We start from the raw sequence: 16542 nt of genomic DNA, 5'->3' as shown, positions 1-16542 counted from the left end.
CTGCTTGCGTCCGGCGAGGTTTGCCCTTTCCTGCCCCGGAAACCGCGCGGCATGTTTTACGCTGTTCAGCGCTGCGTTCCCTGGGGGCCGGCACTAGCAGCTGCGGGGCTCCGTTGATGCCTGTTTTGGACAGTGGGTCCGCCGCTGCGCTGTGCGATGCACGTGGAATACGACTTGCCTGGGGTTTCCGTTCGGCTTTCCCGGGACCGGGCGCTGCTGTCTTTGCCTTTGGCGTTCCCGGTTCCGATGTTGCTGCACGCTCGCCCGTTTCTCGGTCCCGCGCATGCGCGCTCCTGTTCTCTCTCGCACTGCAAGCCACTGGTTCGTGCTTTCCGGCTGTGTGCGTGTGTGCTGCCTGTCGCTTTCCGAGTGTCACGGGACCTGCGTCCTCTGGGTGAGTGTTCCTCGTTTTTTTTGCTTTCGGGCACATGTTGCTGGGGTATTTGCCTGGCGGCTTTCGTAGTTTCCCCCATTTGGCCCTATTGTGGTCGGTTCTGGCAGCTTGCATGTTTGTGCTTGATGTTTGTTGGGCTTTTGCGAGTCGGGCTGGCCTGCTGGTTGTACCCTTACTCTGCGTTTTGGTTGTTCTTCCGCTGGTCTTTCGGAGTCGCTGTCTGCTCGGTCTGAGGCGTGGGCAATGGTTTTCCCTTCTGTATTGTTGGGAATTATTTTATATTGCGGGTTGGACCTCCCTGCTGGTCCGTTCGGCCTTTCATCCTTCTGGGGGCGTTACGTGAATGTCTTTGACTTGGGTTGCAATGGACCTCGTGGTTTTGTGTCCTTTCCCATGGCTTCTGTTGTTCATCGCCTTGGTCTCCGACGGGCTCTCACGGTTCCCTCGGGTGGTGCTCCTCTGGGTGGCGCCGTTTGTTTTTGGGTTGTTTTCCAGCTGGGTCTGGTGGCTGGGTGGACTGCTGCATCCATTGCGGGGGCCTGGGTTCTTCCTCTTGGTCTCTGGTTCACTTCCCGGCGGGTCCACTCAGTTTTTCATCCATCTGTGGTCGACATAAAGAGGCCCATTGAGTTCGGTGACAATAAACGTCTGTTTTTCACATTTTCGCCGGTTCGGCTCCCGGAGGTCCGCTCGGCCCTTCGTCCTTCTGTGTACCATGAGCTGTAGCTCATTGGTTAGTCTTGTGCCTGTGGTTGTAAATGGTCGCACGGGTCCGGGGTTCGAGTCCCGCGAAGGCTGTCGAAGTGTCATATTTGGCTGTTTTCTTGCTCTTCTTTTACAGGTTGGGGAGTGGTAGCCTTTCATTTGTCCTGCTCCTGGGGTTTCCCGGTTTCCGTGGCTTGCTTCTCTTTGCTGATGAGCATGTTCTGTCCTGGTGGTTGGGGGTGCTGGCTGGATGCTTGCTCTTCCTCCTCCGGTTCTGTGTTGCTCCGCTGTCATCCTTCCTGCGCACAGGCAGTTTGTTTCCTTCTACTCTGCCCCGTTTGGTTGTGGGTGTCCCGGGTGGTGGCCCCGCCTTGTCGGGCTCACTTTCTCGTTCCCCCTCCTTCTGGCCCTCGCGGCCCTGCCCTGCGCTCCCCCCTCCCCCGCCGCCTTGTGCTTGATGCCCTGCTTTAGCAGGCTCTGGGGTTTGGGTTTTGGCGTTGGGCTCCCCCTCTCTGTGGGGGCGGCTGTGGGCTTCTCTGTACCTGTGTGCGTGTGGGTCTCTCGGCCCCCTCTGTTGTGGCTCCTTGCCCCCTCGCGGGCTTTAGTTGCCTTTCGGCTTGCCGACAGTGTCCGCTCTGTACCCCTGGTGCTTTCGTTCTGTGGGTTCCTGTTCCCGCAGTTGTTGTGCAGGATCTGTCCCTGTCTGTTGCTGGTTGGCTGTCCTCCGGGGTTTTCCTGGGGCTGTGGGGCGTTCGGCATTGCCTCCCTGGCTGCACCTGGCCTAGTCTGCTTTCTGCGGATGTGCTGGGTCGGGACGGGTTGGTGCCCGGTTGGGGTGCCGCCTGGGCCTTCCAGGTGCTGTGGACTTTGGCCTGCTCCGTGTCTCGGCGGGTGGCTCTTGCCCCCCTTTTCACCATGCTTCTCCTTGCCCCCTGGGGGTTGGGATTTTTATTTTTGTTGTGGTCCTTCTGCACGGTCCTGGTTTGTCGGGCCTGGGGTTCGGCGCCCTCCTCTGGTGGGGTGGGCGTTCTCTCCTTTTACGGCTGGGTCGCTTTTTGCGGTCTTGCGGGTCCTTCTCTGGTCGGCTCCTGTCATGGGGGTTGATTTCTCCCCTGGTTTTTCCTGTTGGGGTTGTCTGACTGGTTTGGGCCTTCCTCGTTTTGGATGCTCACTGCGGCTACACGTATTCTCCGCCTGGTGCGGGTCTGTAGCGTTTGGCATGGTCCCTGCGCTGGGATTACGCGCACTTTCGTGTGGCGTTCCATGCAGTCTTGTTGCCTGGCTGTTTTTCCCTTCCAGTTGTCTCTGGTCCTTCCTTGGGCCCTTCCCGCTTCTATCCTGGTACGGCTGGGGGGTTTGGGTACTGGTGGCTCCCTGGACTACTGCGTCTCCTGCAGGGGCCTATGTTCGACCTTTGGTCACTGGTTCTTTCCTGTTGAGTCCACTTTGCCTTTCATCCATTTGTGGTTGTTCTCTTGAGGGCCATTTTGTTGGTTGTCGTCATCCTTATGCTGTTCAGCTCTGCCTTACCCGTTTTGGTTGACGTGCACTTTCATGTTCTATGCTGGGTCTGTGGTTTTCCCTTTTCCCCTGCCTGGCTGGCTCTGCCTCGTGCTCCCGGGTGTTTGCTGGGTTTGGCCCTGTTTGTGGCTGCCTGTGTGGCGGGGTTCTTCTGGGTCCCTTGGTGCTGTTTGCTCCCTTTGGGTCTCCGTTGTTGGCTCTTCGGCCTTCTCGTTCCTTCTTCTGCCGGAGTTTCTGGCCCTTGTGGGCCGGACTTTTTGCCTGTTGGTGGTGCTCGCTTGGGCCTGCCCTTGATGTCTTTTTTCACTTGCGGGTTTTTGTTTCCGAAGGTGCTGTTGGGGGTCCGGGGGTGATGATGCCTCCGGTTCTCTGCTCCTTGGCGGGTCCGTGCGCTTCCGGTGTGCCTTGTTTCCTCGTCTTTTATCCCTGGGCTTAGGGTTCCGGGGCCTGTTGGCTCTGGTGGCTCTCTGGGGGTTTTGACGTGGCTCGGGTTCGGTTTTCGCCTGCCCTTCTGTCCTTCTCACCTTTGGTGGGTGCTCGCTTCGGCGGCTCGCTTGGTCCCTGTGGGGGCGGGCTCGGTCCGTGGCGCTGCCTTTTTCCCTGCCTTCTGTGCGTGGGTGATCTTTCGGGTTCTCCGCTTTCTGCGGTGGCCTGGTTGAGTTCCCTGGGTGGCCGGGTCTCTTCGGTCTCGCTGGACGAGGGTTCGTGTCTCACTTACGCTGTCGAAGTGTCATTGGTTGGCGTCCTGTCTCACTCATCTTTTATTGCGGCTCTTGCCGGTTTGCTTGCGACTGGTTCCGCTGCCCCATTCCTCTGGTGGTTTCGGCTCTCTCGTGGGTGGTGTTCTCCCTTGCGGGGTTGCTGTGTTTGTCGCACTGCGTCTCCCTTTCGGCTGTGCCTTTTCTGTTGGGTCGCTGTGGCGGGGTTGCCCTCGGTTCCTTCGGTTTTCCTTCTTTTTCTTGAGGGGGTTTGTTGCCCTCTTTTCGGGATCTCCGTTGGCAGGTCCTGGTGTGTTGGTCCGGCGTACTTTCTGGGCCCTGTTTTCTGTGGCTTCTGGCTCCGTGCGGTCTGGTCCGGAGCTTTTCTCTGTCCCCCTTTGGCCTTTGCTGCGGCTGCTTCCTGCCGGCGCCTCGTGTCTCTGGGGTCCGGGTTTGTTTCCCGGTGTCATTAGGTCCCGGGCTGGTTTTTCCTGCTCGTGGTTGCCTTTCCCCTGGGTGGTCCTTCCACTCGTTCTGGCCTGTTGGGTTTTGCCCTCTGGTCTGTTGGTGTCTTGTGAGTTCCATGAAGCCGTTTGGCTTTGGTATGTGCTCACTTTGTAAGTCATGTGGCGAGGAAGACTAACGAGGAGGTAATGCCCCGATTACTTACCGGTAATCTTCATTACTCCGAGTATAGTCTTCCTCGCCACATGACTTCCCATCCCTTCCTCCCTGTCTGGCTATCGGCTTCATGTTTTGCTTGGTAGTTTCAGGCTGTTGGGTTGGGCCGGCCCACCTCTTATAGGGGTCAGGGGTGACTGGGTCGGCCATATTGGGAAGGGATGGGAGGCATGGGATGCTGACTTTGTTTTTTTGCTTTGCTTTGGAGGGTTCTGTTGTGGAGCTGACGCTCACTTTGTAAGTCATGTGGCGAGGAAGACTATACTCGGAGTAATGAAGATTACCGGTAAGTAATCGGGGCATGACAGGTCATCTGGCATCGATAATGCAGATCGGATCTGATTGGCTGTTACTAATGTGCATCAAACAGCAAGGAAGATAGCAGGCTCTCGAAGAAAGGGGCAGCAGTGAAGGCCTCGCATGTCATGACCGGCGTATCCAGATGCCTGAAACAGCAGGCACATATAGTCATTACCAATTGACTTCTGTTCCCACAAAGCGCGTTGGACAGCTCGAGCTCAAAACCAGCAGGAAGAGAAACATGGACTGGAAGTGAGGTCGGCTACATTTGGCACTGATTTAGCCTATTATAGTATTTGCAGGGTCTGGTGGCTTGTTGGGACTAACGCAATCCACTACAGGAATCTGTATTTTTTCCTCATGGTTACAGTCTGGGGTGCAACTAAGCTCGAACTTCGGAGAGGGGATGCTAACAGGTCTGCGAATGGAGGCGAGGCTAATACTTCAAGAAATGCTTAGAGCAAATACAAGAAAGTAATTAATTATTTGTGCATTTGAAACATATTGTTACAAAAATGAATTGTATGAACTCCAGACGTAGCCATGAGGTATAAAATAAGTAAAGGTTTATTTAAGCTTGGACACACGGCCTCCTCCCAAATAGTTTGTAACATTGTTTCTTTTTTTGTAATTAACTTTTTTTTTTACATGTATTAAATGCTGCTTGGCGCCATTCTGCAAACTGAACGACCAGTTTCAGAAAAGGGGACGCTGTATTTGGCACTGACATCTGGCCGGACAGAAAAATACCCATCTGGCAACAAAGAGGGCAGCGCTTTCCATCTTAAACCTTGCATGTTTTTACGAGAATTGAAAGAGCCTTCCGTGGATTTCCAAAGCGGAGCGGTGGCAATCACTTCCCTTTAAACGTTGGGTTTGCAGTTCAAGGCTGGCCGGCAGGGCCCTGTGGTACCCGGCACATCGCATCTGCGCTAAAAGCGGTTCCCAGGAGTGAGGGGAATACACGCAAATCAAATAACCATACTGAGATGGACGTCCCTGGCTCGCATCTGGCAGGCATCTAATGCGATGTTACAAGAAAGTCTTTTACATGATGTTCGAACCTTCTGATATTGATGGTTTCACCCTCTCTTCCTCTAACTCTTACCACTCTTAAATGATTATGTAATTCACGCATTATTCTATTTAATTTTTGCCGACCGCGCTGTTCATCCTAAAGGGGTCTCTCAGCGCAAAAAGTGGATCGCACCAAGGCGCTTCTCGCTGTTTGGAGCGGGTGCAGGGATTTACAACAAGCAATGAAAATGCAATAGGTCTCACCTTTGATTAAGTTAAAGCCATTTGCTTTGGTAATGGTATTGTATAGCAAAGCAAATGGCTTTCACTTAATTAAAGGCAAGACCTATTGCATTTTCAATGCTTGTTTCATTTAGAGTGCACATCAGTAGGAACGTTTGTGGCCATCTCAATATAAAATGTGCGATCTGTAAATGAGTGTGCTACCACGTCATGCTTTAGTAGTATATTTATTAAAAGTGAAAGTTTTCATACATGAACTGAGAAACCTTATTGTTCCCATTGTGATGCCAATGCTATTAGTGAACTAAGACGGAAGACATGGGTCCGGTGTACCCTATTTGTGGGCTAGACTGTTACTATACATAGAGCAAAGTTAAGTCTATTAAATTAAAACAAAAGAGTTTTTGTAGACCAGACATTCTGAACTCAAATATTTGAGAGTTCTCTTACATGTGATATTGAAGAAATAGACGACTCAGCAAAATAAAATACTTGCCTAGGATCACAGTTTATGGGTCAAGCACATTACAGTTAGCTCATATAAATTAGGTCATTAGACCTGTAGGTCTGGCAACAATTTTATGGTTTTCTGAGGCTTGTAGTGTACAAGCCGCCTTCTGTGAGCATATCATTTTGGGAACAGGGACTATTCCTAATTGTATTCTTGTGGTGTTTGCCCGAGTTGGATAGTAAATATGTTTCTGACTCGGTTGGGAGTTATTTGTGTGACGTTATATGCTACAAGTCTCTTTCTTTAGTTGTCTGTTCGGAAACCTTTAATCTATTGAATTTGAGCTCTGTCTGATGCTTCATTAATGGTCACACACCTACCCAATGCAATAGTTGACCACGTGATAGTCATCTGTTCGAGTGATGTCAAACCTCTCGACACATATCTTCCTGCTTAGCAGTTTGCCATTCTCAAATAGTTCTCCTAGTAGGGGTAGATCATGGGATTTCCATATGCTGAAACCTGTCTTTTTTTTGTCAAGGCCTGAAATCAGGGTTCAGGACTAGTGATGTCAATGCTGAGGGAAATGTGGCTTTATTATATTTGTCTATTTGGTGCCAGTATTCAGCGTAACAGACATGCAGGAAAGCAGGTCCAGATAATGGTTCTGTGTAACAGCGGTTGGCCAAGTCTGGGGCTCATCGTAATTGTGATGCGGATTATTAGTGTGTGATATTGGGAAATTCCAAGCCTCCATTTATTGGACATATAAGAATTTCATTTTAATACTCATGAGCCTGTCTAGCCATGAGATTTGAAGCTTGCCCCATCTGAGTAATTTTTTTTATTAATCAGTCACACAAAGGTGAGGGGAGGAATGCTTGCAAAAAGTTTAACCACTGGCTCAGGGTAGCATTCCATAGTTTTTCACCCACGCTGCCACTTTAGACAAAGGCACACCTAATGCAAATGTGTACCGCTCAGACAGGTTTCAGCCTTCATAGGCCTCATCAGTGAAGTATAGCTTGGATTCTATGGTAGAGTGAGCAAGGGACCCATGTCTAGGCATATCCTTAGCCACTTAGGGCATAACATCAATCACACAAAATATGACGGTAGGGATGCTCGCAAAAAGAATAATCACTACCTGTCATTTGGGGTAGCATTTTAGTCCATCATTTTTTACCCACTGTCTCCACTTCCGGTGCGGTATGAAGTCAACTCGTAGCCACACAGCGTCTTCTAGCGCCACGCAGGAATATTGCTGAGTAAGCAATGTTTAGTAAGATAGAGTTCGCATTAGGAAGAGTGTTACTGACAGTGACTTGTTACGTAACCAGAAAATCTGGAATTTGTGCACTGATATCCAGAAAGACTAGAGTATCCACTATTACTTTTGTAGAGATCTCATCTTCTTTTGGGAATTTAAATGGCTGATGATGATGAAGAAACTTGCAGAACTTTGGCCGAATCATTTAAAAAATGTTTTAATTAATTTCTTTCTTGCATCTGTATAGCTAGACAATATTATACTTTTGCTACTGTTTATGGCGTGGTGGTTTGATATTAACCAGTTTAGAGATGCCCTTCGTTCTTTTACTTATTTCTACAGAAGCGAGCTATCAAAAATAGAGGTTACACCCTTTTCATACATGTCGGCAAGACTGCGTTTTTGTTAGTTCAAATTTACAAAATGAGGAGTTACTACATCTCCTTGTGATCTTTTCACATCTGGAATTAGTGGGTTGACCCATTTTTCTTAGCCAGTGGTTTGGCAACAGGGGTCACATTATTCCAAGGTCTGTCCATTCTTAATGGTGTGAGTAGTTATGTTCACCTCATTCCCAAATCTAGGTTGTGATCAGCAACATGAGTAGCATGGTGTAAATATAGCCTGGAGGACATTACTTTCTTCTTATAAAATGAAGCTCCCACCTCCTAACTGTATTTCCCCTCGTTGTCATTAATGCATACACCAGTTCTCCCAAGCCCTTTTCAAAAAGATCCTAATTGATTTTCAATGATTTCTATATGATTGTGAATTACAGTGAGAGGCATTGACCTATATATCTCATTAACGAACTAAGATTTCCATTTCATTAGGATTCTTTGGATATTAAAATAGTTCATATTCATTGATGCCTTCTTTCTCTGCTCTATGATAGTCTTTTAGTATTCCCCATGTTTCCTCCTCTTTATGGTCTTTTAGTTTTTCTCTTCTTCCTGCTATTCAGTTATTTCCCTCCATTTTCATGCTTTAAATTATTGTTAATTGTTTCCCTCTTCAGCTTCTGTTACTATGTTCATCTTGCAATTTTTACCTTTCATTTCTCCTGTCTTTTAATTTAAACCCTTTTTTGCCCTAATTCGGTCTTGCCTTCTTTCAGTTCTCTGTGGTTCTTTCACTGTTTGATCTTTCTTTCCACCATCGTTGTTCATTGCCTCCTCTTTCCAGTCATAATGGCCATCATTTAATATTTCATCCTCTTGTTTAACTTCGCTTTGTAGGACAGTGATGGAGAAAGATCCTGGCACCATTCCTTACTCCCACAACTACACAGGGCCTTACCCTTCTACGTGGGAGATGGAGATATGGAACCCAGAGTCTACTTTTCTGAAAGTTCCTGTGCGTCGGACGGAGAGGGATTTCATGGACATTGAGTCCCACTTTCACCAAACCATGTCCAAAGACTTGGTTTTGATCTGCAGAATATACAGAATCCAGAACCGATTCCTCTGGCGGAAATACAGCTGGTGAGAGGGAAACGGATGTGTTCTGGATGCTTGCACTAGTATGGAGACTATTCATCATTACCCTTGTATACCGGTGTGTGAACTATTGCATTGCACTAGCAAGCAACTATGTGAATAACTTTACTAGCATGCTGTTGCCTGAATGTTATCACAAGCAGCACTGTGATGGTCCTTATGCACTTGTGTGATTGCTTCCACTAATACAGTTACTTGCTGACACAGTGTTGGGGTATGAATGCTGGCAGTGATGTGTATATGAAAGCAAGTGCTTGTTTCCTGTTATGAGAATAAATAGCTTAGTGTACTGGTGTGAAAATGAAGGCATGTGCCTGTGTTCCTCCTGTCAATCACCCACACCATCAAGGACAACCTGTAAAACAAACTTCTTACACTTCCTTCCAGTGAGCTCTATGGTGGCAGCTCAAAGACAGGTTCTCCCTGATCAAACACATTCCCCATGTTTAGTGACTGTGCCACTCAAACCATACCCCTCTTTACATATGGGGATTCATTCCATTTACTCCATTGCTGCCTTATATTCATGGAAGAAGTTGACATTACCAGACCTTGTTTCCAGGTAGGTTGTGAATTCAGAGTATAGTACAATAAAGAAGTATATTATCTCAAAATAACAACACACTAAAACGCATTATAACAGAAGCAGAAGAAAAGCTAAATATAAAATTGGAACATTATCTGCAGTTACCTTGTGTAGCTGTTGTAGCATACCATGATGGTATTAGTTGAGTTGACTCTTGGTAAAGAATGGGGACTGGTGTTTCAAGCTGGTAAACATTTCATAGACATGTTTTTGTTGAGTCAAACCTACGGCCATATGTATCATTGCATTGGTCGCAAATTGTGACACGTGTGAAATTTTGCAAACCAACTTATGTACTGATAGGCTGGCCTGCAAAATTCTGAATCAGATTTGAGTTACAAATTGACCCACCTAATTGTCATTAGGAAGGTCACAAATTGGGCTCAGACCGATTGGCCACAATCACAGTGATGATGGTCTGCAAGGGTCATCAGACCGCAATATCTGTGATTTAAAAACAAAAACAAATCATTTTTCTTAGGTGATATGCGGCTACTTTAAACTTTTATTTTAAAAACAAATTTATTTAAAGTTTCTCTGTAATCTGGCAGCTGTCCAAAGGGGACCTCTTCCTTTTTGTGAAGGTGATACCACCCCCAACTTAGAGATGGTAACCTTTCAGTGGTTTGCCATTCAAATTCCAGCTGCAAACCATTGATACATATGATGCAGCTTTGTAGTTTGGCAGGGAGGCCAACAACACATCTGTTCCATTTTGGTATCCCCAATCCCATTTTAAAAGTTGTTAAAAGTTCACCAAGGCCTAAAATGGCATAAAATGGCTATCAACAACCTATTTTGCTGTTGCATTTGCTCAAAGTTTGCTAATCGGAGCATTTACAAAATTGGTTTGTACATCTGGCTTTTCTTTAGCAGTGCTATCAGAAGCTGCTAAGTTGTTTTAGCTGGGTACAGATGCTCTATAATGGTCACCTGTGATCCTGCGACCCGTGTTTGTATCTCGTGGTGAGACCTTGTAATGATGGCGTACTACCTTCACCTGAAAGTGCTACAGCTGGTTGGCGATTCTGCAATTAATGGTACCAGAATATTTGATTCACATCAGTAACAGGATCTGTTTTGGATGAGATGACCGTCCGTTGGAAAGTGCTATCATCCAGGCAGGCAAAGCCTAGATGATAGCACCGGTTAATATGGGTTTCACCTGCCTCAGAGTTAACCAGGGTGGCTTATTGATATTAAAGGGTGAAGGACACTAGTCTCGTATAAGAACCTTAATTAATCGTTGTTATACACACTGCGGGCAGTAACAGATGTTCAATTACTCCCTTTCATTCAGGCCCATAATAAGGGGAGGGTAATTAACAGCTGTTAACTCTTGCGGGTAAAGGTAATTATGCTGGCAGCACCTCTCCCTTGGTTGAAAAGCTAAGCTAAACGGCTTTTCAGTGTTGCTGCTTTAGCCCAGCTTTGATTATTTACATGAAGCTGTTCTCTCTGTTACAATGAGTTGACCCCTTCCTTAGCGGGAAAGTAGGCCCAAACAACCATTGTAAAGTAGAAATAAAAAACAGACTAGCATGTTTGATTTTTCTAATTATTATTATTAAGGGGGTAGAATAATCCTGCACGTCGCATCATCCAATCTTGTCTTGTGCTATGCCAGCTGCTCTAGTCCACTTTGCAGCTCACCAGAAAGAAACAAGCATTGACAAAGTCAATAGATCCGGCATTATGTGCCACCGTAGGTGTACGCAAAGTCGCAAACCCGATTTGCATGCTTTTGTACAGGTTTGCCAGTGCTTGCACAAATGCCTGGATGCAGTTATTGCTCCCAGTTCCTAGTTCAGTGCTGAACAGGTCAACGGAGTCCGCCACAGTCCTGTTCAGAAAACAATGGTATCCGATTCTACCAGCCTTGTCGATGCAATGTTATTTGACCCAAGAAGGCAGTCGGTACTCATGCACTCTGCAGTATTCAGCACAATCATTCACTGTTGTGCCTGAGAGAGCATCAAGGTCAAATTCCGCCTCATGCACATTCAGTGGAAAGGCTGTGTACTACTTACTCTGTACATTAGGTTTGCCAATCACCAGATTCATGAACATGGAATACACGACTCATGGTCATAAAGCTGTTCCTCCCAGAGTTGACGGATTATATATGTAATGCAGGCAATTCCCTTGCATCATATGCGCACTAGCCCAGGGGGGCCATGGCAAACTGGCACAGGCCAGTATAAAGAGCTGGAAAAATGATGAGCTGGACTTGTGTAGATGCAGTCAGCTACACCTCGTTGCCATTCGCCCTTCATTGCCTCATGAATGTGATTAATGTCTCCCTAATAGCAGTGTGGCAAATGAGGATGCAGGGTAGCCAGGTGTAAAGGCGAAACAAGTTTATTCTTTAGGCTAAAAGTATCAGAATACAGGTAGTAGATGTTGGTAGGGAAGCAGGTAGGCCACACCAGCAGTAGCATCCTTTCTGATCAGCCCACGCATTCCAACTGACACTCACTCAAACCATGCACACATCACCATTCTATTACCTCCCAGTCACTCTGGCTGAGCAGCAGGAGACCTATAACTAATGAGAGAATGCATGGCAAAGACATGCAGATACCACAAGCAGAACACTTTGAAACCCTTAAAATAAAGTACTGTTTACAACAGGTTAAGTCAGCAAGCAGTCAGTGAGGCATATTCAAAGACCCTGTTCTCCATTTCGGAAATAAATAAAAACTCCCCAATGAGAATTTAGATTACCCAAGGAAAGGAAGTGACTGCCGCAGAGACAATATAAATTGTTTTAGCACAGATATTACTTTGTGTCTTCTACACCAATGTCTCAACGCATGAATCTATCACGTTTTTCTAGGTGCTCCCAATGTAGGGAAATAAGGGTCAGGGCACGGGGATAGCACATGATTTTCCCAGATTTTCACGAGGTGGATCCTGAGCCTAGGTCTTCTTGATCTGCATTCAGCAGTTTGGGACTGCCTTGCCACAAGTCTTATTTCAGTTGCACTTTCCATTTCTGTCCTGTTAATTGGAACAATGCTGAATTCCCATGGGGTTTTAAAATAAGGATGTGGTTCACTGGAACCAATAAAACTGGATTCCATTGGGTTCAGAGCTATATAGCTGCATTCTTTCCCTGTGCAGTTCATTTGCAACTTAAAATCTGATGTCTTAAAAGTTAATTCCAGAAATGTAAATAACAAAGCCTAATAAAGTCACCAGCTTTGCCGAGAAAAATCACTTTAAGTATCAAAGTGTAAAAGGAGATGTTTGAAGAGGATGCAAGCGGTTCCAGAAAATATAGTAGGTGCAGCTAGGACAAACAAAAGAAGCGCCAAAGGTGAGTGACTGTAGGTTTTGACTTCTATGTTGCCATCAGTGGCGGGCACTAAGGTGGAGAAGCGTCGTCCCACTGCTTTTAAGCAGTGTCACTAATGGAAAAATAAAATGACAATAACTCTAATTTATTATCGTTTTATTTTTTCCTTGTTGTGAGAGGGACGGGGCAGGGCTAGTCTGCTGACAGGGGAGAGGAGGAGTGGTTTTCACTCTCTAAAGTGCTTAGAATGTTTGGCCGGCCCTCTGGGGCCGGCCAAACATTCATGCGCACTTTGCATGTTCTCCATGCAGGCTGCATTACAGACTGCATTGAGAACATGCACAGCCTCCCATTCTCTGGCTGAGCGCCGATCCACGGCACTCAAACTAATCACAATACTGCATTGCAGCATTTTGAATTGGCTATCAGGAGGCTAGGAGCCAGGTACATCCTGCTTCCTGCCCTGGAAGCGGGGAAGAGGTCCGAAAGGAGGAGACGGTGGGCAGCAGACGGATAAGTGTGATTTTTAAAAACAAAAATTAAATTTAATTCCCTCCCTCCGACCCTCGCGACCCGTGCCCCAGCGACCCGACCGCCCCACCACCTTCAAATACCAGCCCCCACTGGTTGCCATAGACACTCCGTTACCTGATTAAATAAAAGCTAGCCCAAGAGTCAGCATTGACTTAGGGGCCGATTAGGATGGCGGAAGGACCACCACCGCAGGGCCAGCGGTGGCGGTCCTTCCGCCATCTGACAGCAGTTTTCCCCTTCCATATTATGATGGCGGGGGAAACCTGAGAGAAGCGTGGCGGTCGTAAAGACTGTCCGCCCCGGTTCCGCAAGGCAGTCCGTTTCCGCATGCATTGCGGAATCAAAAGATAGGGCAACATTGCGGCGGTTTCTTGCAGGCACCGCCGTAGGGATTACGATATCCCCTTCCGCCTGTCTGTTCGCGGTGGTCATCCCACTGCGAACAGACAGGCAGAAAGGGATTCGGTGGCCTGTAGCGGGCCCCCTTGTTGTGGGGGGAGGTGTTGCTGCACTGGGTGTACCCCCCTGCATTCTTCAGCACTGCGTGGCAGGCACCGCGTGGTGCCTGCCACGTAGTGCAGGGAAATGCAGTGCATGCCATTTTAATATTGCGTACGGTGCTGCAGCCAGCCATACTGGCGGGCGCATCCTAATTGTAGTTGTGGGACCGCCGCATGTCTGGCGGACAGTCCGAAACAACGCAACGATGGCAGGTGTACTCAGATCCGCCCGCCATCATAATGAGCCCCTTAGTTCCCAGACCTGCTAATTGATACGGGGCCACCGCAAGTCCCGCCATATCGGCTTTGGAAACCGCTGCAGAGAGCAGGTTCTGAACCCATTGTGTGGGTGCTGAGCACAGCTGATATCCCTCAGTGTTTTGCAACCCTCAGGACATAGAGGTTTGCTTGGAAGCCTTTGTTTGTTTTTGGCCTGGTTTTAGCCAAGATCTTTTGATTTTATTAAACATTATATCTTTATTAAAGTTGATAATGCTTTCAGCCACAACTACACGTACTCTGTCTCACAGGCTTACAAAATAAAAGCTCTTAACCAAAAAGCTTGGTTCTACGGACATTGTTCAGAATTCACCCGACTTAAGTAAGTTACAAACTGAGCATCATTGTCTTAAACCTAAATAAGGAGGACTTTTTTAGTGGAGTGAGAAAAGGTCTTCCTGGAAGTATTTACAACCATGTTATTATGAAATTGGATACAACTGAAGTATAGAGTGCCTACAGGCACTCCCCATCAAAAGATGTTTGTTTCAGGTGAAAACTCCCACACAAGTGGTAACCGACATATGAGAACTTGTCTTTTAAGGACACTGGTTTACATATAAATTTCTCTTCTGGGGCATTTTAATATAAGAGACAAAAAGATCCTGAGTTTTATAGTACCGATGAAACGTATGTCCATTTGTGCGTCTTGTTTCATGTAGTAGGTCAACATGTGTTGAGGTTGTAGGTTTTTTAATTTCAGGAAAGAAATTATGTAGTTTATTCCTGAAGAAAGTGCACCCTATAAATCTTCTCTCAAAATGCGTCAAAGAAATATTGTGGTATGATCTATTGGCTCTGGTCTTTCTTGCATGGCAATTAAGCTTCATAATTGTTGAGTGACATACATTTAGTAGAAGTGTACATGATGAAAGATACATTGATTGGTCTGATATAATTCTTCCTTTCTGTGTTGTGTAATACATGTTTTAATATGATTATGTGTAATAGGTTCAGTAGTCACTACATATATTTATATTGTTTATCGGGTTAAAAACACATTTATATTTAGAATTTTGGTATTCATATTTGCTATCTTTTTGGTTAGAGGCTTTATTTTGTAAGTTTTTGTGATTGAGTGTATGTGTAATTGAGACTTCTGTTATTCTACACATTTTTACATTGAAGAGCGCATACAATGATCTGGTTTTGATAACCCCGGCCCCTTGGTCTGCGGAGTTCCTCACTTTTGTCTAATCATTCACTTTTTTCTCCCGGCCACTTAAGCATACAGCGTGGAGTAACAGGTCACCCCACTTCTGCTATTGGTTTACATCACTCCAATTGAGGACTTTTTGCCTTTGCACATGTGTACATTCACCTAAAAACGACTTCTCTTCTATGCGGGGACTTTCTGAATCGAATTTTCTTCATGAATATTGCAGCAGAATGTCTCTCAACAGATCTCTTCCTTCTCCAGCTGTGCCGTTCCTTTAGGCGTGCCCGGCAGGTTCTTTTCTTCCGCTCTTGCTGCTTTCTTGTTTCTGCCTTGCTGCTCCTTTCATCAGGGCCGGACTGGGAACCGAAACCGGCTCTGGCAAACTGCTCGGCCGGACCCCAGGAGAGGGTGGGAGGATGCAGCCGAGCTGTTTGCTACGGCCGGTTTCAGCTGATTTTGTCACAGGGGGCTGATATTGCCAGTCCCTGGTAACAAAAACTGCCCCCAGGGGGCCAAAACTGTCCCCCACCCTAGCGGCCCACTGGGGAAAATGCACGGTGCCCATTATGGTCAGTCCGGCCCTGCCTTCCATGCTCAAATACTTCTAAAGTTACTACGGCCAAAAGGGGACCCATAACAGAACTAAATTACTCCAAGTGAAAGCAGTACTCCCAGCACATGGCCTACCACTGTTTCTTTCTGCAACACCCTCCTGTAGAAAATAGCTAAGGTAGGGAGTTAAATTTAAACTCACATAGGAAATAATGTTAAATTACATTATTTAAAATAGGTAAACAAATAGATAAATATAATTGATTTTTAAATCAAATATACAAAATGAAACATTTATTATTTAATCATACAATATTTTGATAACCTTTTAGAATTTATAAATTAATGTAACATTAATGTTAAAATATAATTAAGTCACTTTTAATTACTTCTATACATCACTTTTAAGAATTATTAATGTATAACAAAAATGCAGTTTTTTAACTTTCGGTGGGAATGTATTTTGTAAACTTCGGAAAAATACTTTAATTTAAATATATTAAATAAAAAGATTTAATTCAAAATTAAATTGAGTGCTGTAGCATCTTTTTATTTTGTTCAACATTTAAAATAAATATTTAAAACAATTTACTTTAGTACGTAGCATAAAAATACTTTACTTATATATTTTGTTTAGTTTAAACATGTTTATTTTCTTTACGCTTTATCATAGGGAGACACCACTTTCATGGTGGAGGTCTTCCTATGGTGAAGTATAAGGATAATGTTAACGTTAAATATTGTAAATCAATTGTACATATATATTTTAAGTATAAGAAAAAATAGTGCACTACTGACTTTATTTTGAATTAAATCTTTAATATAAATGCATTCAAATAATTATAACTATTT

General features: G+C 45.8%; 1 protein-coding gene across 3 annotated transcripts in view; it reads left to right on the top strand.

Annotated features, from left to right (window-relative positions):
- LOC146812816 (protein mono-ADP-ribosyltransferase TIPARP-like) overlaps window positions 1-16542 on the top strand; it is a 280445-nt gene that overhangs the window by 244888 nt on the left and 19015 nt on the right. For all 3 annotated transcript variants that reach the window (XM_085619925.1, XM_085619924.1, XM_085619926.1), the window contains exon 6: window positions 8519-8764. In XM_085619925.1, coding sequence (XP_085476051.1) covers window positions 8519-8764 — 246 coding nt within the window. The remainder of the gene's footprint in view (window positions 1-8518; window positions 8765-16542) is intronic.

This window comes from Triturus cristatus, chromosome 7 (assembly GCF_964204655.1).
Source record: "Triturus cristatus chromosome 7, aTriCri1.1, whole genome shotgun sequence".
Lineage (NCBI taxonomy): Eukaryota > Metazoa > Chordata > Amphibia > Caudata > Salamandridae > Triturus > Triturus cristatus.
This window is presented reverse-complemented; position numbering and strand designations above follow the sequence as displayed.